This window comes from Chaetodon auriga, chromosome 13 (genome assembly GCF_051107435.1).
Source record: "Chaetodon auriga isolate fChaAug3 chromosome 13, fChaAug3.hap1, whole genome shotgun sequence".
Taxonomy (NCBI): domain Eukaryota; kingdom Metazoa; phylum Chordata; class Actinopteri; order Chaetodontiformes; family Chaetodontidae; genus Chaetodon; species Chaetodon auriga.
In genome coordinates this window covers 1145533-1171346 of record NC_135086.1, presented here as the reverse complement: position 1 = coordinate 1171346, position 25814 = coordinate 1145533, and the positions used below count along the sequence as shown (strand labels likewise).

Here is a 25814-nt window from a genome sequence, read left to right as displayed (position 1 = left end):
TTCACCAGTGAACAGACTCCACATTTATGATGTTATATTTCACAACAATATGGTTTTTACTGGTTTATTCGAGTTCAATAAAAAGCAGCTTTGGTCTGTTTGGTCAAAATTACCTTTAAATAAATGTTTGAGTATCTTTTTACAGGCTTCCCAGTGGAAAAATCTCATCAGTTTTTGGAGTTGAGAGCAACTCATAATAAAATGGCTGACTGGCCTTGAAAGTATTGGATTTCTCGTTCAGGTCCAGCAGCCGAGGCCTTCTGGCTCTCGCTGGGTCCTTGGATCAACAGTTCACATCCTGAGGAAAATGCTGGATGCAGATCTGTGTTGATTTAGCTGCAGTTTGAAAAGGACTACCAGGACTTCTCACTTTGACAAGTTCACAAGTAAAACATGAGACTGCTATGATTTTTCATTTTGTCCTCACACCAAAGATTTAACTGTCATCCACCTGTGTGTGCAGCAGATTCATGATCTGCTGCACAGGATTTCTAATAGGCTGCTTCTATTCATCATAAAGACTTCAACTATTTGCTTTTTCAGCAGTTATTAATTCTCATCTCTCATATTTTACATAGAGGCCCATCACAGGATGTAACCTGCAACAGGTTGAAGCAGCTGTTCAAACTTAGCTTCATGCTAACATCAGTGTTCACTGCGTGTAGTTTTATCATCACTAAATCAAATGAGGTTGAAACTAGTTCTTGAACCAACTGACAAGGCTAACGTTAGCATGCTAATATCTGACCCAGTTAGAGATAATCTGGAGAACAGTCGACAAAACGGAGCTGAAACGTCATAATTGCTGTTTAATGATTCAGTCTGGAAGATTTGAAACTACATGTCACAAAAATAACACCACATATTTCAAATTACCAAACGTTATGCTAATAACATTTGACTAAATGAGGAAATACCATCAGTTAGCTTAGCATGATCAGATATAATGTGATCATCTCTAATGTGAACACACAGCAGCAGTCAGATGGTTTAATGAGCTCAGTGGTGGTAGCTCTTTATCCGACCTCCTCCACCTGTTTCTGTGAAGATTCTCCTGTTTCTCACATCATAAACGTCCACATCATGTTGGAACTGAAGTGACAGCAGCGTCTGCATCTCAAGAATAAGACACGAAACATCACTCTTACGGAAGAAGAAACCTGGAATGGAGGCAATGACACACATATAATGAGTCCTGGTAATGTGACAGAAACACACCATCCACCTGAGGTATGACGGACCTGTGTGTGTGGAGCTGCGTGTGCAATTGTGTGTGTGTGTGTGGGTGGGGGGGGGGGGGGTTGCTCTGTGGCAGCCTGGTGTCGTTTTCAGGTGAGTTAATGAAGGTAAACACAGTGGACGGTGGTGTGTGAAGTCACTCTGACGCAGCACTTATATAATCAGTCGTGCTGCCTTCAGGCGTCTGCAGGGAAGAAGCTTTTCATGAAGCAGCTGTGGACAACAGACACTCCCAGAATCACTAATCACTCATTTAAAGATCAATGACCACTGATCATTTTTGCTGGAGACTGGAGCTATTTTTAAGCATCGTGGTGTTGTTGCTGCCTCGGTCGGTGTCAGAGAGCGTTGAACCGTCTGGGGGCTGAGCTGTGGTCCAGTCTGGATCAGAGGGTCTGTGTTATTTCATCCCAGCACAGAGTGAGAGGACGATCGATCAGCCAATTAGCAAACTTAGTGAAGTGACACACACATACTTGTGAGCTGGCCCTCTCCTGTTGCTAAGCAACACGATAACTCAAAGACTTGTGGGATAAGGTGAACGTGCTTTGATGAGCGCTCGTGCAAAAACACCTTCCCATCTTCCTCGCTCCTCCTCCTCCTCCTCCTCCTCTCATGTTGTTCATAACTGCCTGCGAGACAAAGGTCCACTGAGGGGACATCTGTGGTGCAGATGTCAGGTGGTGCCCACGTCTGAGACAAACAGACGTGTTCGACCTGCAGCCCAGACCACCCTCAGCATCAGGGAATAAGTTTTGGATGTTCCTCATCAGCATGATGAGGAAATGTTAATTAATGTGGTAACATGTGGTTATAATCTCACTGATGACGCATTTCATCTGGTGTCGACCAGATCGTCCAATAAGATGTCGTCTCATCGTGACGGCAGCATTATTAGACTTTTTATGGTCGCGTTCAGACCTTCACAGCTGGTGGTTTAGAGCAGATCCAGGTCCTGGTTTTGGTTTAATACAGGATGAGACGCGTGTTTCTTAACCTTTAACAGAATGAAGAGGATCTAACGAATCATCTTCTCTGAACCTGCAATGACTGATTGTTGTTTGGAGCAGTAACACGTTGTGAACCAGTGGGAACACTTTATTGTCCCTTTGGGGCAACCGTCCAATCACTCAAACATTAAAATACATTTTTAAAAGCCAATGTTAATACATGTGACTGTAAAAACCAACAAGACCAATAAAACCGTTATAACCAGTGAAACCTGGAATCGCATGTTGAGCGGTGGAGCTGAGCAGTAAAGTAAAGTGCTCTGCACATGAAAAGCATTTAACTGCTGATATTTAACATCCTAACAAGTTTTACCTCAAAAATATTTTACAGCCAATTAACTTGTTGAATATTTAGCATCTTATTCTGTTTTGGGGTGAATTAAATCTGTGTTTTAAGTGGAGTTTGACGTATGGAGGAGAGGAGTGACGGTGGAATGAGCTGATTTAGACATGCTCTACATACCACAGACAGACTGCAGGCCAGAAACACAAGAGAAGAGGACATGTGGCCTATTTAACCTTTGTGTTCTGGCCCCTTCAGCTACTTTCCTCCTCAGATATAAAGGTTGAGAGATGAGCTCTGACTTCCTGCACAAAAGAACAATTCAAATGCAAACATTCATATTTAATGTGCTGAGTGTCGTCGCAGTGCAGCGTCTAACAGAGAGGATCAGGTTTCAAGGTTGTTCCAGGTTTTTAAATATCACGAGTGTCCAGATGTAGAAATAAACACGTTCCACTGTGGAAAAGTTAATATGCTGCATTTTTCAGGACAAGCTGCATCCGTTCTCGGGTCGGGTGAGGAGACACGATTCCAGCTCAGTGGGAAATATTTGACAGCTTCATCCCAACTTTCCATCGGCTGCAGAGCCAAGAAGTTGCCATGAGAAGCAAAGAAACAAACATGAAATATGTGAAGTGGAACACCACCTCAAACACTTTGAGCTGTCAGGCGAATCAGAGACGTGGCTGGCATGGACACATCGTCCGTGAGTGTCAGTGGACAGACGGCTGACAGAGAAACCTGAAGACACATAACCGACACAGACGCCTCCACACCAACGACTGGGGGGGGGGGGGGGGGGGGGGGGTCACAGGCTCTACAGCCACCAGGCGAGCTCAGAGACAGCTGAATTCTGGGAGGTGTAGTGTGGTGTGAGGTGTGGCTGCAGGGGACAGGAGGCTGTCCAGCAGCATCCATCAATGAAACCATCAGAGCAGAAGATGCTCTCAGCGGCCATTACTGTCACACACACACACACACACATGCATGCACGCGCACACACACACACGCATGCACACCCACGCGCACACACACCCACGCATGCACGCACACACACACACACGCATGCACACGCACACACACATTCTTTCCCTTCTTTTCTTGTGAAGCGCTCGGCTGAATACGTTCACAGTAAACCTGTAAACGCGTCTTTTCTCTGCAGCCTTCCGTCCAGAATGAAACTGTTGTAATTCATCGTAATCTTTGTAATTTGTGCACGTCAGGTTTGTTTTTCTGCTTTCCAACTGAGAAGATTCAGTTTTTATGTCACTATGAAATTGACCTGAAAACACAGATGTGATGCGACTCATCTTCACATGAAATCTAGACAGCGACTGTGACTTAGCCCTCATAAGTCCCCGCCCCTGCCTGGAGGGATACGCTGGGTGTGGTTCAGACTTCATCGGTTCTGATTCTGCTTTAGCTGTAAGATAACAGCATGTAAAACTGTATGTATGCAAATCTAAAAACTGACACCTTCCTCTTCGCCCTCTTCTTCTTATCTACTTGGCGTCAGGTTCAAACGTTTGGTGGAGTCCTGGGAATGTTCCACATCCTGAGGCTGTTGTTTGTGAACAGACTTTCAGAAGAGTAAAGAAACTGATGCTGAGTCGACGGTTTGATCTTTCCTGTTTCAGACCTCGCTGTTGCATCACTCGTGCAGCTGCCAGGCTGAAGACGGCGGTTTGAATTCACCGTCCCAGCTCACACTGGAGGCTGGCAGAGCGTCAGCAGACCGACCTCTACGAGTGGAAATCATGGCCGCCGCGACATGTTCATTAGGACGGAGCAGCAGAGACAGAGGGTGTATGTTGCTGTCGGTGTAACGGAGGGTTTTGGCAGGCTGCAGGCAGCTTGTTCCCTCTATTGTTCCCAGCGTTGGACGGTGTAATGATCCGTCTTCTTTGTCCACAGCAGTCTGCTCCTTAATAAAAGCTCATCCCTCACTGTCCCTGACTGTCAGCGCTGCTGCAGGGACACCAGGGTGGAGGCTGTGGTGTAGCAGGGGAGGCAAAGACACTGTCTGAGGTGAAGACAGGTGTATGCAGGTGTTAACAATAACAGGAAGTTGGCTGCTGATTTGACCGCTGACTGGCACCGTCAGCAGGTGGAGCTGCAGCAGCGACACGCAGCTCACGAACACACTGACCTGACGTCAGCCGTCTCTCACCCAATAACACATGACGTCCACTGTCCACCTCCTCCGCCCGAGCTCGTCCTCCACAAAGTTGACTCTTCGCTTTTGGTCCCTGGCTGTTCCTGAACAAACCCTCACGTCTGCTGGTAGTTTACAGGTGTTGTCTATCGAAGATGATTTGAGATCTACAGATCACAGGTGTGAAAGGTACAGATGGCACAGTCAGAACTGATCTGAGAACAGAGTTCACGCATAAATTTGAGAGCATCTTTACACCTGAGGCCGCTGATGTGTCACTTCCTGATCAGATCATTATCTCCGACGCCCATCATGAGCATATGTTCATGCTTACGACACGTTTTTCAACTGTCTTCAGTATCAAAGTGAGAGCTGTCTGTACATCCAGCGCTTCACTGCAAACACCGGCTGCTGATAGATGTTAGTTGCTAATAAGTCAGCAAACTTTTAGTGGAGACAGTTTGACAGAGTGGAGGTGGTGGTGCTTCGTTCGTCAGCTGAAGGCGAAGGTTCCTCTGTGCTCGTCTGGGCTCTCTACAGTGAACTCAGTGTGGTCGGGAACCTCGAAGCCTCCAGGTCACACACACTGAGAGCAGCTGTCGGACAGATTTACTCATTCATGGTTCCTGAACGAGAAAACTCACACAGATCAGACCTCTGAGTACATTCTGTGTGTGCATCTTCTGGTTTGATAGATCTGAGTGTGATGCTGCATTTTACCGCAGTTTGGTTGTACATGTGTGCTACTATTAACTGTGTCTCTCCAGTGCAAGACAAACCTCTCTTCTCCTCAGGTAAAGGCTAATCTAATCTAATCTAATCTAATCTAATCTAATCTAACGTTATTCTGAGCAGCCTTCCACCCCCTGCACCCCCACAGCTCAGGCAGACCACTCTGTGCCAGCAGCTTGTCAAAAAAAGGTTGTTAACCACGAATGTCGACAGCCAAACAAAGGTTCCCTGGTACACTATGTCCCCAGTATACACATACCTGTACACACACGTACATAATTTGTGTACATATACACGTATATTATCCGTGTACTGTAAATACAGAGTGTGTTTGAACAAAGAGCAGCTTTTTCCCTGATGCTGAGGGAGCAGATCAAAAACTGTTCACAACAAAGCCCAGACATACAAATCTGAAACTAACTCATACCAGATCTCTCTCTCTCTCTCTCACACACACACACACACACACACACACACACACACACACACACACACACACACCAGCGCGTCTGTGTAACCCTCCACTGAAGCAAAGATCTGTTGTGTGACAATAGAAATGGATGTTTGTTTGCCACAATGAATCTCACACTGATACACATCGTGTCAGACACTTGATGCTTAACCTCCATTTAACCCTGGACACTGTGTGTGTGTGTGTGTGTGTGTGTGTGTGTGTGTGTGTGTGTGTGTGTGTGTGAGGGAGGGTGGGGGAGATGGAAGTCAAGTCATCCTTCTTCAGCCAGCCTAATGGGAAGAGCAAGAGCCTGCTGCTTATCTACAACACCTCTGCTAAACCCTCACACACACACACACACACGCACACACACACACACACACACACACACACACACACACACACACACACACAGGTACAGAGGACAGCCTGTCTCCTCTCTGAATCTGTGGCTTTGGAGTGTGTTTAGCATTAAAGCTTTAACACATAATTTACATGCTCGGCTCTGATTGGTCAGCTGTTCTGTGACATCACACTGCAGACCCTTCATTTCCTGCTGGTCTCTGTCACTGGTTGCTGCTGATGGTGTGGTAGAACATCGTGAGTGCTTCCTGTTTTCAGACCGCGTCCCCACCACGACGTCTCATTCTTAAAATGCTGTTTTGTGTGAAAGCGATTTACGTCCACGAGTGTGTCCTCCGTCCACATTTTCACCTCGTCCACAGTCAAACACAGACGCCGTGAGAGCGCCCACAGGAGAAAGTGCTGTTTCAGTCCGAGGTGAAACTCAGAGAAACAGTCGTGTTTCCAGGTCTAGTGTGATCAACCCTGCAGAAGTGCGTTGTCATTCTGTGCGTACACAGCGCTCAGCACACGGGGAGTTCGACTGTGCTGCAGCTTCCACAGTGAGAGCAAACACGAGCTCCATAACAGGACCAAGCACGAGCCGCAGCAGGGTGGAGGACGTCTGCAGCGGAGCAAACCTCCTCAGCCCGTCTGGACTCGCTGAGTCTCTGCACACAGCTGCTGAATGTGTGTTAATGTTCAGCTGCACGGGCTAACAGCTACATCGTGGAGGCAACGTTCAACACGCTGCACTCAAAAGCCTGAAGACAGAGCTGTAAAACACGTTATTAGAGGCTGCTCCGCTGAACCGGAGCCAGTTTGGACAGTGGGACTGGTCCAGCAGCGGTCCTCAGCCCAGCACTCTGCACCAGAGTCCACCTCCAACACAAATGGGACTTTAAATGGAGCCTCACAGTGACAGACCACAGTCTGATTACTGGACCAGATTTTCTTGCCTCATAACACTGAAACGCAAAGAATGAAAATGGTTTCACTGGAGGGAAAGTGTCACGTCACGTGACACGTGCAGACGATCCAGACCTCATCACAGACGACACGCCGACAACCAGAAACAGACACACGCCATGACGACCGGACGCTGCTCCTTCATGAAGCTCAGAGACCAGGAAGCATTAACACCCCGTTCACACCGAGAGTCTGTCCAGGATCTGAAGAGCTGCACGCACGCACGCACGCACGCACGCACGCACGCACGCACGCACGCACGCACGCACGCACGCTCGCACGCTCGCACACACACACACACACACCCCTTGAATTCCTAATGTGGTGTAATTCACAATAAAGCAGCGTTGATTCATTTCAGAGCTGAAAGCTGAAAATGAACGAGCAGATATTTTGATGCTTGCTTCATCACTTAAAGGTGGAGTCAATCGTTCTGGAGGAGGCCTTCCAGAAGCTTCACCCCCCACACTGATGGATGTGTGTTGCCATGGCAACAGCTGGGCTGGCTGATAAACATGGCGGACTCTGGGGCCTCCACACGTCAGCTTTTCCTGCGAGTGACATTTAAAGCTGTGTGTTGATTTCAGGCTGATTCAGTTCACACCTGGACGGAGACGACAGCTGAAACCTGGCTCATCTCCACCGTAACGTTTATTAATACACTGAATAATAAGTTACAAGATGAGACGCTTAACTCCAGGGACAGAAAGTGAGATGTGCTGGAGAGAGCCAGACCAGGTAACGTCTGCCATCTCAGTGAAGTTACTTTAGGCCCGTGGTGTCGCTCCTCGCGCTGCTTCGCTTGTTTCCCATTAACAGAACCAGTCTGAGATGAACTGTGGGTGTTTGTCACAGAGCAGAGCAGCTGGACGACAGCAGAAAATCACTGAATCAAATCACAGATTTCTCTCATTCTGACTCTCAGATGTGAACTTTGGCTCATTTTCATCTTGAAAATGTGACAGACACACAGAACACAGATTAACTGATGATGGTCATAATGATTAGTTCATGATTTCAGTCATGGATGGACAGTCTGAGTGTCTCCGTCTCTGAGACAGACAGAGACACTCAGTCATGGATGGACAGTCTGAGTGTCTCCGTCTCTGAGACAGACAGGAAGTGAATCCCATTTCCTGCTCTGCTCTGCAGGCTTCAGCACAAACCAGATTTGCTTGATATGGAGCCAGAAAAAGACCCCACATCACTGCACACATGACCACACACACACAGACACACAGACACACACACACACACACACACACACACACACACACACACACACACACACACACACACACAGACACACACACACACAGACACACACACACGCCATTGTGCGAATTAGAAAGCACTTCAGTCACAGCAGCTCTTCCCCCTCCAGCTGCTCCTCTTCCTCCATCACACTGATGGGAGAGTCTCCTTTGATGTGTTGCCACTCCATGAACTGGCTGTGTGTGTGTGTGTGTGTGTGTGTGTGTGTGTGTGTGTGTGTGTGTCTTTCACAGAGCTGAACTGATCGAATAACAGAGGATTTCATTTTGATCGATTCACAGCTCCACGTCCTAAAATGTGAGAATTTCTGTTTTTCTCTGATTCATTTTGTTGAAATTGAATTAATTATTGCTGATTGATTTTCAATTGACCAAACAAATTCATCAACACATCGTTGCACACACACACACACACACACACACACACACACACACACACACACCTGAGTGCAGGTCACTTAGATAAAACTCATCAGGAGCTGGAGTCAGTGACCTTCAGAGGGATCAACACTTTCCTGCTTATACTTATGTACTTTTACTTCAGTAACATGTTCAGGACTGCAGTACTTTTGCTTGGACCAGAGTACTTTCACTGTGTGGTATCAGTACTTTCAGCAGCTGGAGGACAGAGACTGTGCTCGCTGCAGTTGGACCGTGCTTCACTTCAGCTCAGGTTAGGTTGGTTTTGCTGGTCCGAAGAACATTTTCACGTAGTTTTTGGTTTTTTGTGATTAACAGCAGCTTCAGTTTTTAGTTCAAATGAAACTAATATTTCATCTGAAGTTAAACGTTTCAGCTGTTACAGATCTGTGAACTTCCAAAGTGTTATTTCATGTTTGGAATATGAATAATAATCAGGTCTAATGTGACGTTTAACGACGGTAACGTCTTCATCCAGCCGTGTGTCCGCTGACTCATCGGGACCTTTTCCTCTGCAGAAAGCAGCTCCAGTGAAAACCGTTCAGTCAGTCTGGGATCATTTCCTCGCTTGTCTCGGCCAAACCAAACCTCCTAATGCAGACTGTGAGAGGTCCATGTGTTCCGATTTCACAGTAAAAGACGGAGGACAACGTCCACAGTCCTCATTCTGCGAAGACAGAAGTCAAATAAAATGAGACAAATCCAGAGTTTCCTGCTGCAGAAGAAGAAGCACCCTGACCTTTGACCTCGTTTAGAGTCCTGCCATCGTCCATACTTTGGATTTTTATATCTGGTTGGTGATTCAGATTTTTTAGATTGTTCTGTCTCGTCTTCCACTTCGAGATAAAATCACTTTGGAGTCAACAAAAACTGCGGTTTTAAAACAGACTTCAAGAAATGTCAACCAGCATTTAGTCCCCAAAAAGAGCTGAAACACACAATTCTGGTCCCCAGAACGACCCGGATGCCAGGCTGGGGTCCCCACAATGTGCTGAAGGTGGGCGCATGCCCACACACACACACACACACACACACACACACACACACACGCACACACACACACACACACACACACACACACACACACTGTGGTGTCATCTCTGGTGAATAATTCCTCGGCGGTGGATCACAGCCTAATTCCTCCAGCGTATCTGGGAGCGCCTGCACTGGCGGCGGCGGCGGCGGGCCCTTTGAGCTGCAGCATGGGGTCAATTAGTGTTTGTGAGGTGGCACAGCAGAACGTGCAGGACGGATAATCACATTACGGAAGCTAACAGGCTGCTTCATCTGCACGGTGTCATGAGAAGCTCAAAGACAGCAGGAGGCTGAGAGCTTTCCGGTCCACCGCGACGACTCTGAAGGATCCCGAGTCTCTGAGCTCGGTGATGGAGGCTGCCGCCCTGCTGTCCTCCCTCACGACCCACAGTCCTGAGGGCGATTAGGCGGCTGACGTGGCCTCTGTGATCCGCTCAGACCCGCTCAGACCAAACCAACCCCATGTGACCCCGGCGGTGTCGGATTCTGCTGCAGTGACTCTGCTGCTGTCAACCCGTCATGTCAGCTCATGATGTCACAGCTTGCAGACAACAGAGAGCTGTCTGTTGATGACGATGATGATGATGATGATGATGATGATGATGATGATGATGGGTGGTGTCTGTGGTTCCACCGCCTCATGGGAATCGCCACTCGCCATCATCTGCTGTGACATCACACACATCATGACAGGAAGCTGAGCAGACACACCGGACACGTCGACGGAGCGAGAACGCTTCCGTCCAGTGACGACGACAATAAAGTTTATTCAAACTGCAGAGTTCCTGAAGGAGACAGGCCGCGTCGCTTTGTGTACTTCTACTGTGAAACGAGACAGAAACACATGGAGCCGCTGATGTCTGGAGGATGGAAACAATATGACGTCTGCTCAGCTTTACTACTACTACTACTACTACAGTACTAGTACTGCTACTACCTGTCATGAGTTCTTAAAGTGGAGACGGTCCAAACCAGAACTCGACCGAACACGACGCCTGTGACAAAACCTGCGTCTGCAGTCGTGTCTCCTGTCAAGTCTTTTGCTCTGGTGTAGTTTCAGAGCAGAACACTACAGGAGTACTACAAGAACACTACAGGAATACTACAAGAACACTACAGGAGTACTACAAGAACACTACAGGAATACTACAAGAACACTACAGGAGTACTACAAGAACACTGCAGGAATAATACAAGAACACTACAGGAGTACTACAAGAACACTGCAGGAATACTACAAGAACACTACAGGAGTACTACAAGAACACTACAGGAATACTACAAGAACACTACAGGAGTACTACAAGAACACTACAGGAGTACTACAGGAATACTACAGGAGTACTACAAGAACACTACAGGAATACTACAAGAACACTACAGGAGTACTAAAAGAACACTACAGGAATACTACAAGAACACTACAGGAGTACTACAAGAACACTACAGGAATACTACAAGAACACTACAGGAATACTACAAGAACACTGCAGGAATACTACAAGAACACTACAGGAGTACTACAAGAACACTACAGGAATAATACAGGAATACTACAAGAACACTACAGGAATACTACAGGAATACTACAAGAACACTACAGGAGTACTACAAGAACACTGCAGGAATAATACAAGAACACTACAGGAATACTACAGGAATACTACAAGAACACTACAGGAATACTACAGGAATACTACAAGAACACTACAGGAGTACTACACGAACACTACAGGAATACTACAAGAACACTACAGGAATACTACAGGAATACTACAAGAACACTACAGGAATACTACAAGAACACTACAGGAATACTACAAGAACACTACAGGAATACTACAAGAACACTACAGGAATACTACAAGAATACTACAAGAACACTACAGGAATACAACAGGAATACTACAAGAACACTACAGGAGTACTACAAGAACACTACAGGAATACTACAAGAACACTACAGGAATACTACAAGAATACTACAAGAACACTACAGGAATACAACAGGAATACTACAAGAACACTACAGGAGTACTACAAGAACACTACAGGAATACTACAAGAACGCTACAGGAATACTACAAGAATACTACAAGAACACTTCAGGAATACTACAAGAATACTACAAGAACGCTACAGGAATACTACAGGAATACTACAAGAACACTACAGGAGTACTACAAGAACACTACAGGAATACTACAGGAATACTACAAGAACACTACAGGAATACTACAAGAACACTACAGGAATACTACAAGAATACTACAAGAACGCTACAGGAATACTACAGGAATACTACAAGAACACTACAGGAGTACTACAAGAACACTATAGGAATACTACAGGAATACTACAAGAACACTACAGGAATACTACAGGAATATTACAAGAACACTACAGGAATACTACAGGAATACTACAAGAACACTACAGGAATACTACAAGAACACTACAGGAGTACTACAAGAACACTACAAGAAGACTACAGGAATACTACAAGAACACTACAAGAACACTACAGGAATACTACAGGAATACTACAAGAACACTACAGGAATACTACAGGAATACTACAGGAATACTACAGGAATACTACAAGAACACTACAGGAATACTACAAGAATACTACAGGAATACTACAAGAATACTACAAGAACGCTACAGGAATACTACAAGAACACCACAGGAATACTACAGGAATACTACAAGAGCACTACAGGAATACTACAAGAACACTACAGGAATACTACAGGAATACTACATGAAGTATACATGAATATTTCTTAACCAGAGGGTGGATCTCTGTAAAGTTTTTATCAGCGCCGTCAGTCCGTTTTGATTGATTGATGGATGGATGGTTTGATTGATGGATGGATGGTTTGATTGATTGATTGATTGATGGGTGGATGGATGGATGGTTTGATTGATTGATGGATGGTTTGATTGATGGATGGATGGATGGATGGTTTGATTGATTGATGGATGGATGGATGGTTTGATTGATTGATTGATTGATGGATGGATGGATGGATGGTTTGATTGATTGATTGATTGATGGGTGGATGGATGGATGGTTTGATTGATTGATGGATGGTTTGATGGATGGATGGATGGATGGATGGTTTGATTGATTGATGGATGGATGGATGGTTTGATTGATGGATGGATGGTTTGATGGATGGATGGATGGATGGATGGATGGATGGATGGTTTGATTGATTGATTGATTGATTGATTGATTGTGTTTTATTGATAAAAAGCTGATTTTTCAGCTCACTCCTCATCAGCCGTCACAGACCAACGACACAAACACGCCTCCTGATCAGTCGATGAGAGGCAGGACATCAGATACTACACTGACATACAATTTTGAGGTACTTGCATTTTGTACTACGTTGTACTTTTACTGCCCTACACTTCAGAGGGACGTCCTGTGGTTTTGACTTCCTGGTGTTTACTCTGTTTCGGTTACTCTGCAGATTCAGATTAGAAGAACAAACATCATGAGTACATGATGATGTAGTACCATGAGGTACGATGATACTAATACTTCAGTACTTTGACCGGAGTCAAAGTCTAAATACATGTTTCACACTGTGCTATGACTGTGTTTACTTCAGTACAGATCAGTTTGACGTCAGCTCGTTGTCAAGAGATGTTTGTCTCTCGTGTTGACGCTCGGCGCCTCCGCTCAGGTGAGGCTGTCGCCCAGGTGACGTGTTTCCACCTGATGGTGTTTGTGAGTCGACGGCGGCTCACCTGCGAGCAAACGAGGCGTCTGGAGCCGAAGTCTGAGGCTCAAAGCTTCACCTGCGGCTCCGAAGGAGGAATTAAAGAGCAGAAACATGAAGGGTTTGAGGTGAGGACGCAGCGATGCGTCACAGCCCGACGCAGGTGTTCACTGCTCACACACTCATTGATCAGCGTGCTCTGATGGACGCGTTTCCCCCACAATGCAATGCACAGAAGAACAGAGTCGAGCGGGAAACGCGGAAATCTGCCTGAAACAAACAAACATGGACGCCTCCCAGCGAGTTTAGTGGAACTCAGCCCAAACTGACCGTTGACGGACAGTTAGTCCTCACAGACGTCCTGAACGTCCGTCCACCAGGTGACCTGAACGTCTGTCCACCAGGTGACCTGAACGTCCGTCCACCAGGTGACCTGAACGTCCGTCCACCAGGTGACCTGAACGCAGCGTTTACGACCAAAAGACTGGAAAGGATTCTTTTAATTCGGAGGGTCTGAAGTTTAATCAGCGACCGTCTGGTTAAAATAACTAATAACACAAACATTTCGCTGATCTTGAATGTTTCATTAGATTTAGATGAAGTTCATCACCAGTGTTTTTGAGCCTCTGATTGTTTTTAGTTCTGTGACGTGTTGTTGAACGAGCACGTGAAGTCTGATTAACTGCTCTTAACTGTCTGAGTGTTTCTGGAAGCTTCCAGCAGATTTTCACGTCCGAACGTCTTAAAATCACGTTTTTCTCTGTCCGAGCTGGATGAACACAGCTGTCCATGATGGTCAAGGTGAACTGATGTGAAGGGCATCACACACACACACACACACACACACACACACACTCAGCCTCTCATCCAGAGGACACTTTCTGATGATTCTCCGGAAGCAGCAGCAGAAACCTTCTGTGTGTTCACTCACTCCATTCATTCATTCATTCATTCATTCATTCATTCACATTTCCTCTCTTAGCTCACTTCAGTGTGATGAGGATGAGGATGAGGATGAGGAACACTTCAAACTGCTGAGGTGAAGGTGGGTCCGTGCAGAGCCTTTGTGTCATTGTTACAGACCTCCATCCTCTCGAACGGCACGGACCGTCTGCTCACTTCACATCTTGCCTCTCAGACCGGAGCCGCTTTGGACCTGGTCTACGGACTCACTTCAGTCCCTGCTGGTCCCTGCTGGTCCGCGGTGGGCTCGTGTTTGTGAGCTGAACTGAGCTGCACGTTAAGCGGCGGACGAGCGGCAGGAGCGCTCCACCATAACACACATACGGGAAAAACACGGCAGAGAGCGGACTTCTTCTTACCGTTCAGGCGGAGGGATCCGACAGATGCTCCGGAATCTCAGCGTGAATAAATCCCGGTGCGGATGAAGCTGGAGACGATCCCGCCGTCTGTGTGGCTCCTCTCAGGCGCTCCGGTGACACCGAGCTGCCGCCGCTGCCGCTGCTGCCTCCGGTACGACGGAACCCGGGGGCGCGTCCCCGAGAGAACGCCGTGCACAACGACCGAGCGGTGGAGCCCGGGACAGCGGGGACAGAGAGCACTTGAACCGGGTTCTGACCGAGGACAGGCCGGCTCTTCACATACGTTCACAATCTATAACCTATAATTAATTCATCCTGAGTGTCCGTGCTGTAATCTGATTGGTCTGTTCTGTGCACGAGACATCTAGTTTCACATTTGTGATTTCTGATCTGAAATGACTGATTGATTAAATTTGTCATAAACTCGTAAGATAAATAAAATTATTGATAAGCATCAATTTGTTGACCGTGTTGGCATGTTGATGTCTCAGGTGTTTACCATGTCCGCCATCTTACTTTAGCATGTTAGCATGCTAACAGAGTCCAGCTGAGGCTGAACGTCATTGATCCTGCAGGTATTTGATCATAAAGCAAAGTATTGAACACATGAACATGTTGGCCTGATGGTGGCGCTGGATGAAAATCACAGATCAATAAAGTTTTTACAGTTCATCCTGAGGGGACCATGAATCGGCTAACAGCTAACAGCTGTGTTATTTTAACTGCCGGTCTCACATGACGTCACATGACCCTTTTGCTGTGGTGGGAACACAGATGGAGGGCAGGGAGTGATTTTATTTTTTTTTCTGCAATGGAAACACTAACACACTCAAAACGCAGATGTTTTGTGTCGTTAATGGTCGCTCAGATCGATCAAACCAAGAAACCACGAGGAGCTTCTATCCAGTACCAAAAGTTGTTCTTCATAAGGGGAAAAAAGCCAGAAAAAAGTCTTGTGACCGAGTGGGCTGATGGTGGAAATGGTGTGACATCAACTGTTGTTTTAAATCTGTGCTGATGATTTAAAGTAAAACAGCTACAAACAACTCGACGAACACTTGTTAAATCAGCGTTCACAGTTTGAACGTGAATAAGGTACTCTGTCCTGTTTCCAGACGTCTTTAGCGGCGTTTCACCGGAGCTTAGCGAGCGGTTAACCGAGCAAACAACCATAATGTAAACAGTACAGTAACAGGACAGTAAAAGCTACGCAGCCTAAAAAAACCAAACGACTGTCGTCAGGAGCACTTTGGGAGCGAGGTCGTGGACCGACCGCTAACAGGAAAGCTGTTTGCCTCCAGACTTCAGTCTGCTGCCATTTGTTTTCTGGAGCAGATCGAGCACCTGGAGTCTGATCTCTCTTCTACCTGAAGTTTTTCTGTCAACAGGCTTCTTGTTCCTTTAACTTTTGACCTAAGAAGAAGTTTTCTGACACGTTTTTAAAGTCAACCAGCAGAGTTTCACGTAGAAAACGTCTGACTGAGTCATAACATCCACTTATCACATCTGACATCTGAGAGCACGTGTCCTCGATGCTGAACTCTTCCCTGAATGTGAAAGTATGTAAAGATGCATATTGTGTACATTGTGTATGTTGTGTACATTGTGTACTGCCTGTGCTGTGTGTTGTGGTAACCTGTGCAGGTACGCCTCCTGTGTGCGGCCTGAGGACGAACTCCACGGCAGCAGCAGCTCGCTCTGACAGCAGAGGCGACCGTGAGCTCCAGAGGACAGAGGACAGGAAACAGACAACCTGCTGCTGCTCAGACGTCCGCCGAGGCCACTCGCCTTCATGAAGCACGTCACGTGACCTGAAACACGCAGCACACGAAAATGTATTCAACCACTGCAGGTGAGACAAACATCCATCAGCCGAGCTTTAAGACACACGTCTGCGCTGAATGAGGGACGGACAGGTTTCCAACTTTCTGACAGATGTTTCATTCATGTGTTCACTGCAGACAGCTCGGAGCGTCACTGTCTGCCTCTGATGGTCCAGCGTCTTTTAGGAGAAGATTAACTGTAAAGACAAATAGAAATGTTCATCTATGTGATCAGTGATAAACCGGTTTCAGCCCTGAGGACCGTCTGCAGGTACTTGTTTCAGGTAGGACGGCTGAGAGTGACACACTGTAAAACACAATGTGATCAGCTGATCTGATCCTCTCTGACATGAACTGACCTGAAATCAGCTCAGAGTCAATATATTTCATGTTCTTCCTCATCAGCTTCATTGATTTCTGTAAATATCTCTTATTGTGAATCTGATGCAGCAACACGTTTCACAGACTGAAAGATGTGGAACGCTCCAAAAACACCTGTTTGGAACATTCCACAGGTAAACAGGCTGATTGGTCACAGATGACTGGATGAAGGAGATGAACACATGGACTCAGAGACGCAGTCTGATTATTGATGCTGTTGCAGAGTCCAGACTGAAGGTTATGACTGTTTTAATGTCAAACTCACATTAACATGAATTCACATTTTGTGGGCTCGTCTCTCCTCAGGACTGCAGAGGCTGGACGTCACACAGGCTGGAAAAGATGTCCCCCTCGTCCTAAGTGGACATTTGTGCACGTGGACGTGGACATGTTTGTGCTTTACTGACCTGAAAAATGTGAATTTGTCTGTGAAGCATCGTCGAGGAAAAGTCCTTCTCATCTCTTCTTGTTATTTTGTTGAATTTGTAGAAAAATGTGTTTTTGACAAAATCTAAAAACAAACCAAACTGTTGAAATATGAGAATCAAAGAATGTTATTCTGTGACGTCTCTTTTTAGGAGGATGGACATCAACAAAGCAGGTGATGGACGGTTGAGGATGATGATGGTGAAGGTGAAGCCTGAGCTGGATATCTGGCGCCTCCTGCTGGCGAGCACAGGCACAGCTTTCACTTTAAATACTGTTTGCTGCTCATCAGAACTGCAACCATGGACACACCGAGCCCACAGGGAGTACACGACACACTGTGATCTACTGTCAAATACTGAATCCTTACTGCGTAAAGAAGTACAGTCACTACAGCAGCAAGTATTCAGATCCTTCACTTATGTAAAAGTACTAATACCACAATCTGTTACGAGTAAAACTCCTGCAATAAACCTGTTGAAGTAAAAGTACGTGAGTATAATCAGGAAAATGTCAAAGTACACAATGCAGAAAAATGTTATGTGTACTTTGAGTATTTTCTACTTCTAAACTACATTTATCTGAAGCTTTAGTTACTCGTTACTTCATAAATTAATCTGAATATGTTGTAAAACAAATCTGGATTTTTTTGTTATAAATTAAACAGTTTATACAAGAGCAGCTGAAACTACTAGTCCATTAATCAATCAGTGCATTGACAGAAAGTGATCGATCATCGGTTGTTTTAATGGTTTATTGATCTTTGCTGTGGAATCATCTGATGTTTGATCTTCTCAGATGTTTGATTTGCTGCTTTTCCTCTCAATGATCTCAATGATCTGAATGTGTTTGGAATCATGTGGAGCTTTGGACTGTTTGGACCAAACAAACATGGTGAAGGTGTCACTTTGGGCTCTTTGTCACCACATTTCTCACTATTTTCACAATGTTTCCAAAGCAAACGATCGATCGATCGGTGAGAAGAATCATTAGTTTGAGTTAAAATGAGCTCCACCTCAACCAACTCCAACAGGGACATCCTGCTGAGACATGAATGAGGAGACACACTGATCTAAAGACACCAGAGACAAGAGGACAACAGACACAGAGACACAATGATCTGAAGAGACAAGAGACAAGAGGACAACAGACACAGAGACACAATGATCTAAAGAGACCAGAGACAAGAGGACAACAGACACAGAGACACAATGATCTGAAGACCAGAGACAAGAGGACAACAGACACAGAGACACAATGATCTGAAGAGACAAGAGGACAACAGACACAGAGACACAATGATCTAAAGACACCAGAGACAAGAGGACAACAGACACAGAGACACAATGATCTACAGAGACCAGAGACAAGAGGACAACAGACACAGAGACACAATGATCTGAAGAGACAAGAGGACAACAGACACAGAGACACAATGATCTAAAGAGACAAGAGGACAACAGACACAGAGACACAATGATCTAAAGAGACAAGAGACAAGAGGACAACAGACACAGAGACACAATGATCTAAAGAGACCAGAGACAAGAGGACAACAGACACAGAGACACAATGATCTACAGAGACAAGAGGACAACAGACACAGAGACACAATGATCTAAAGACACCAGAGACAAGAGGACAACAGACACAGAGACACAATGATCTAAAGAGACCAGAGACAAGAGGACAACAGACACAGAGACACAATGATCTAAAGACACCAGAGACAAGAGGACAACAGACACAGAGACACAATGATCTAAAGACACCAGAGACAAGAGGACAACAGACACAGAGACACAATGATCTGAAGAGACAAGAGACAAGAGGACAACAGACACAGAGACACAATGATCTACAGAGACCAGAGACAAGAGGACAACAGACACAGAGACACAATGATCTACAGAGACAAGAGGACAACAGACACAGAGACACAATGATCTAAAGAGACCAGAGGACAACAGACACAGAGACACAATGATCTAAAGAGACAAGAGGACAACAGACACAGAGACACAATGATCTGAAGACCAGAGACAAGAGGACAACAGACACAGAGACACAATGATCTAAAGAGACAAGAGGACAACAGACACAGAGACACAATGATCTGAAGACCAGAGACAAGAGGACAACAGACACAGAGACACAATGATCTAAAGAGACCAGAGACAAGAGGACAACAGACACAGAGACACAATGATCTAAAGACACCAGAGACAAGAGGACAACAGACACAGAGACACAATGATCTGAAGACACCAGAGACAAGAGACAAGAGGACAACAGACACAGAGACACAATGATCTACAGAGACCAGAGACAAGAGGACAACAGACACAGAGACACAATGATCTAAAGACCAGAGACAAGAGGACAACAGACACAGAGACACAATGATCTGAAGAGACAAGAGACAAGAGGACAACAGACACAGAGACACAATGATCTAAAGACACCAGAGACAAGAGGACAACAGACACAGAGACACAATGATCTAAAGACCAGAGACAAGAGGACAACAGACACAGAGACACAATGATCTACAGAGACCAGAGACAAGAGGACAACAGACACAGAGGACACTTTACTGCACTGAGTACTTTTACTGTCAACACTTCAAATACATTTTACTCATTAAACTAACATACAGGAGCAACATGTTCAATGCAGGACTTTTATTAGTACTTTTACTTCAGTAACAGATGTGAATACTTCCTCAAACACTGCACTGCAGCCTGCAGTTCTTCTTCAGGTGTTTTTCAGCCTGTTGGTTGAGACGTTGGGATTTTCTTTTAAAGATTCATTATTTCTTCATTGTCCTCCTGAACTTCCTGTGAAATGGTCCCACAGAGCATCGAGTCAGCTGTTGAGGCCACAGACTGTGTGTTCAGCGTCACACTGATGACTCAGCGACGCTGATGATCCGCAGACATGTTCTCTCTCTGTGGGCTTTTTGCTTCTTTGTGTTCAGCCTGAAGTGACGACAGTGCGGCTAACAAACAGCACCGGGAACTTCCTGCACCTTCCAGTTCATCAGGTGAGTCAGTCAGGTGGTACAGTCGCACGCACGCACACACGCGCACACACACTCAGAGAAACAGGAAGCGTCAGTCTCTGTCTTTGTCCTCTCTTCGTCATCCAAACTTTCAGAGACAGAATCCTCATTTTGATTTGCTGACAAACTCTCGGCTGAAGGTTCACTTCCTGGTTGCTGCTGGATCTTTGACCCGCCGCCGTAAACCGGTCCTGATGGACGTTCAGGTCCAGCGAGGCCAGGATCCAGCGAAGTCCTGCTTCTGCTGGTCCGTGCTGCCAGAGGCTCGTGTTACTATGCTGTCTGCTGGTTATTCCTCAGGTGTGTCAGGTGTGTGTCGTACAGGTGATCAGTGCCGCTGCTCGTGCTCTCTAATCACTGGGGCCTAACCCCTCTCATTACTGAGGAAACCTGTGTGGCTTTAGACGTCTCACCTCCTCACAGGAGACTCTGTCTGGTCCACCAAAGCTGTGTCCTCCTTCCAGAAGACACAGAACCAACAGACACAGAACCAACAGACACAGAACCAACAGACACAGAACCAACAGACAGAGAACCAACAGACACAGAACCAACAGACACAGAACCAACAGACACAGAACCAACAGACACGGAACCAAAAGCCAAAACTTCAGTTAAACTGAATCAAACAGTAAATTGTGTATTTCCTGCTTCTAAAATGTGAAAGTGAAAGCAAAGAAGAGGAAGAGGACGAGTTCCTTGAAGGGTGAGGAAGAGTCTCTGTGGAGTCTCTCAGGTGAAGTCTGAGGAAGACGTTTGTCTCTGTTCTTGGTAATGTGAAGGTGGACTCGTCTGTCCTCCTGTCTGCCGTCCACACACCTTTCATTGGTGTTAAGAGACATGCGTCTGACTGAAAGCTCACAGACGGATCATGTTCATGTGGTCATTTGTTGTTATCTTTACAAACAGGGTGTGAGCTGCTAGCGGTGTTAGCGGCTGTGGATGTGTCCAGATAAACGTGTCTTATAATTGTGTCCATGTTGGTTTATGACACATTGAAAAATAAGGTACTTCTTCTTCAGACACACAGCGGTGCAGTTTACAGATCTTTACCTCAAAAGCACGTTCATTGTTTTATGGATGAGCCACAAAGACACAAAAACAGGAAAAAGATTCAAGAGACACAAAACAACCACAGAGGCCGAAGGGCGTCGTTTAAAGCTGCTCTGAGTCTCTTTGAGGTCTTTTTCTTGCTCTTATGTAAGAGGGTGGAGGCCCCTGTGTGTTCAGGGGCCCAGTGTCTCATACTCTGATCTGACTGGCTGTTTGGAGTCATCAGATCAGCTGTTTATTGATTATTTCTCATTAGAGTATTCAGAGCTGTTTGTTGTCGTTTGTTTGTGTCTCTGAATAAAGTTTGATTCAACCAGTTTCTCACTCTTTTCCGCTCATTTCACAAACCTTCTTTAAACTGGCCCGCAGTGGAAACCTTGTTCACCGGGTCCTGTGGTTCCAGTCCGTCGGCAGAGGCGGGGGAAGCGGCCCGGGACCGGTTTCCACAGGCCGGGTCGGGCTTTCCAGCGTGGGCGGAGCGACGCTGCGGCGGCCGCTGCAGGAAGTGCAGGGTCGGCAGAGTTTCTCGGTTGTGTTTCTGTCAGACCTCCATGAAGCAGCACAGACGCGTCCACCGACCCTGACTCTGAGGTCTTCCTCCCGGCTGTCAGCGATGTGTGAGGCCGTCCTGGTGGATCTGGTTCACGGCTGCTGTGCGACATGCACCGGCGCGTCTCTGCTGGAGGAATCCTCATCAGACCCGCATGTGTTCCTGCTGTGCGGGAGAAGTCAGCGGGACACAAACGGCCTTTCAGACAAGACTCTCAGCTCGTTCGGGACCGTGCACGTCCTGGACTCCGCCTCCACTGCCGAGTGTCTGTACCGGTTCAAACAGACGGTGGACCGACTGGACCTGAGCTCCGTCAGGGTCCTCACGTCCCCGCGGGGCCGAGACGTGCTGCGTCGGTACCAGGAGCAGCTTTTCACGGCCGTGTACGCCTTTGAGTACAAGGTGAGGCCCGTGGACAGCCTCACCTGTCCGAGCTGCAGCGGCTTCGCCCACACGGACTCACCTGGTGAAGGAGTCGTAGAAGAAGAAGTGTCAGCGTTCCTGCAGCAGCTGCCCGGCCTGCAGGGAGAAGTCACAGTCCTGAAGTCAACACTGATTCCAGGTCGGTTTGAATGAACACATTGACGTATTTACAGTCTGCTGCATGTGGAGTTAAATTAAAAAAAAAGGAATTAAGACAGAGCTGTGGAGTCAAAGGACCATAAACCAATCAAATCAAACCTAAACTTCAATCAACATGCGCAAAATAACTCAGTACTCACCCATTAATACGTAACAGCGCAGTATCTGGACAGTGGATCAGAAGAAAATCAAGTATTTATGCTTTTATTTTCTGAAGTGAAAATAAAAGTAAACGCGTGCTGGTTGAATGTCCCTGAGTGTGAACAGACCTTCTGCAGACGGTTCGCGAGTTGTTTCTGTTAGAAAAACTTTACAGATGACAGTAAGTCGCTTTTCTCTGACCCGGTCAGACACAGAGCTCACGGAGGCTGAGCCTGGTACCAAAGCTCACTTAGAAAAGACTGTTTTTACTGTGAGTGGAGCGGCCTCATGGAATAACCTTAAAAACTGCTCTCAGCTCAGCAGCATGTTTAATGGCTGTTATTCACTTCTGTCTGTTAGTATTTAATTTCTCAATGTGACCTGTTGGCAAGGTGTCGCTGTACATAAACATATAATAATTTACTAAAATTAATAAATTAAATAAATAAAGTTCCATTTCCCAATGAGCAAGGTTAAATTGACAGATTTTTGAATGGAGATTGGTGTGAAACAAGCTGATGCATCACTTTCTGTGTTTGTGTCTCTCAGACTGTTTCGGTCATGGCTTCAGCACTCGGACAGGCGGCGTGTCCTACGTCCCGACTCTGTCCTCCTTGAATCTGTTCAGCAGCAGGAGCAGGAGGGACCCCGGGGCCGTCGTGCAGGAGAACAGACGCCGCCTGGCCCTCCGTGCTGGTTTCCACCATCAGCTGCTACGTCTGGTCAAGGTACTGAACTGTCCTCACATGAATCATCCTGCACAAGATTACAGGCTGCATGAGTCAGCTGACTAAGTTTCCTCTGTGTGCTCTGCCGCCTCATTTGATGCACATTGAAAACCCCCCAAAAAACTCTCTCTCTACCAAAGAGAGAAGCAGAGGCTCTTTATATCTCAGACAGTTTCCTTCGTGCTGAAGCTCTCCGATGTGTCGGCCTGTTTCCTGCAGGTGAACCACGCCAACGTCGTCTGGGTTCTGGGGCAGGCCGAGCCGGAGAGCTACGACGCCATGCTGACCAATCAGACCGGGGTGGTTTTAGCCGCCCCGGGAGCCGACTGCATGCCAATCCTGTTCGCTGATCCGGTGTTAAAGGTCATCGGCGTCGCTCATGCAGGTCGACGTTTCTTTCATTCGTTTCCAGAACATTTAAAACATCCTCAGGTGTTCAAGTAGCCAAAGCTGTCTGATAAATGTGGCACAAGTACTTCAGAATCGAACTTCATCACAGTACTTGAGTAAATGTACTTGGTCAACTTCCACCACTGCTCCTCAGGTTGGAGAGGGACCCTGATGGGGGTTGCTGTGGAGACGGTGGAGGCCATGATGAGGGAGTTTGGATGCCGTGCGAGCGACATCGTGGTGGCGGTGGGGCCGTCGGTGGGTTCGTGTTGCTTCACCCTGGACAAGGATCATGCGGGGGACTACGGCCGCATCCATCCGGACTGTGTCACTGATCCAGAATCAGCCAGACCACACGTCAGCATCCGCCTCGCCAACAGGTAGCTCAGCCAGACAGATCTGCTCTCTGATGTCTGTTAATATCAAAGGAACTACAGCTCCCATGATGCTCTGGGGCATGTAAACAGGTAACATGATGATGATGAGCTGTAGGCAACATGTTTCCTGGTTTATCAGATTTTTTCAAGTTGCTGAATGAGCTGTTAGCGGCTCGTGTTAGCGTGGACGGACAGTCGACTCACAAACGTGATGACGCGTCTTTTATCACTGATCTCTGAGCAGATTTATGGACGTTTGTTCATTATGCACATGAGAGATGATGACGCTGTGCTGTCAAATGTCCAACCTCCCGCCTCAGAGTTCTCCTTCAGAAAGTCGGCGTCCTGCCTGAACACATCCACGACGACACGACGACGGAGCGGCCCTGCGTGACGCCCTGCACCTCCTGCCACCCCGAAGCCTTCTTCTCCCACGTCAGAGACGGAACCAACTTCGGCACCCAGGTGGGCTTCCTGTGGATCAAAGGACCGGCGGACCAGGCCGGACCCTCGGGAGGAGAGCCGGTCTGAGGGGGGGCAAATCACTGATAACTGCAGGAGAAACTGTGAAAACACATCCCGTTACACCCAGTGGTGGAAAGTAACTAAGTATATCTACTCGAGTTCAGCATAAATTTGAGGTACTTGTACTTTGTTGCCTTCCTGTTTGAAATGAGCTCCACCTCAAACGACTCCAACAGGAACATCCTGCTGGGACATGAATGAGGAGACACAGTAATCTACAGAGACCAGAGACAAGAGGACAACAGACACAGGGGACACTTGAAGTACATGTTCCTGATTATACTTACATGCTTTTAGTAATGTTTTCAATGCAGAACTTTTACTTGTAACAGAGTATTTTCACAGTGAGTGTTAGTACTTTTACTTCAGTGTACTTCCACTCTTGTGTCTGATTAAATGTTGAAGTGTTGCCTCGTGATGAATCATTTCTGTTTCACAGTTTATTAATGTTAATGTTGAACAAATGTTAACCGTGCTGTTAAAGTCAAAGTTGATTTTATTGAACAGAACAAATTAAGATCAGCAGCTGTCGTTAATGTGCCTGTAATGAGCAGTTCAGGTGAAGGCGGGAGAGGTGGGAAATTCGGCTGCTATGAGTTAATTAGTAGCTAAACTCTGGAGACTTTATGGTGACGTTTGTCTCCTGGAGACAGATATCCTGTCCTCTGAACTGAGAGACAGTAAAGCTCTCTGTTATTGGTCGAAACAGCAGCGTCGACACTCAGGAGTCATTTCTAAGATTTTATCTGCGACCACAAAGAACTCTTCGTCTAAATCCACATAAAATACAAAGTTCTGACGG

General features: G+C 46.5%; 2 protein-coding genes across 9 annotated transcripts in view; one reads left to right on the top strand and one right to left on the bottom strand.

Moving 5' to 3' along the window:
• enox1 (ecto-NOX disulfide-thiol exchanger 1) overlaps nucleotides 1-15275 on the bottom strand; it is a 92628-nt gene extending 77353 nt beyond the window's left edge. For 2 of the 3 annotated variants that reach the window (XM_076746519.1, XM_076746522.1), the window contains exon 1: nucleotides 14973-15275. The gene's annotated coding sequence lies outside the window, so the exon portion shown is untranslated. Of the gene's footprint in view, nucleotides 1-14733 lie in introns of all 3 variants that reach the window. The other variant, XM_076746520.1, reaches the window with a different exon arrangement.
• Nucleotides 15263-25433, top strand: lacc1 (laccase (multicopper oxidoreductase) domain containing 1). 6 transcript variants are annotated; one of them, XM_076746526.1, is made up of 7 exons: nucleotides 15263-16824; nucleotides 16934-17079; nucleotides 17483-22831; nucleotides 23542-23720; nucleotides 23940-24105; nucleotides 24265-24490; nucleotides 24808-25433. In XM_076746526.1, exons 3-7 carry the CDS (start codon nucleotides 22333-22335, stop codon nucleotides 25016-25018), a joined length of 1281 nt encoding a protein of 426 aa, XP_076602641.1. In that variant the 5' UTR covers nucleotides 15263-16824; nucleotides 16934-17079; nucleotides 17483-22332; the 3' UTR covers nucleotides 25019-25433. The 6 variants fall into 6 exon arrangements, with proteins under 6 accessions (XP_076602641.1, XP_076602639.1, XP_076602638.1 ...); XM_076746524.1 differs by having other exon boundaries at nucleotides 16934-20648; nucleotides 20807-22831; XM_076746523.1 differs by having other exon boundaries at nucleotides 16934-20648; nucleotides 20762-22831.
• Nucleotides 25434-25814: the final 381 nt, after the last annotated feature.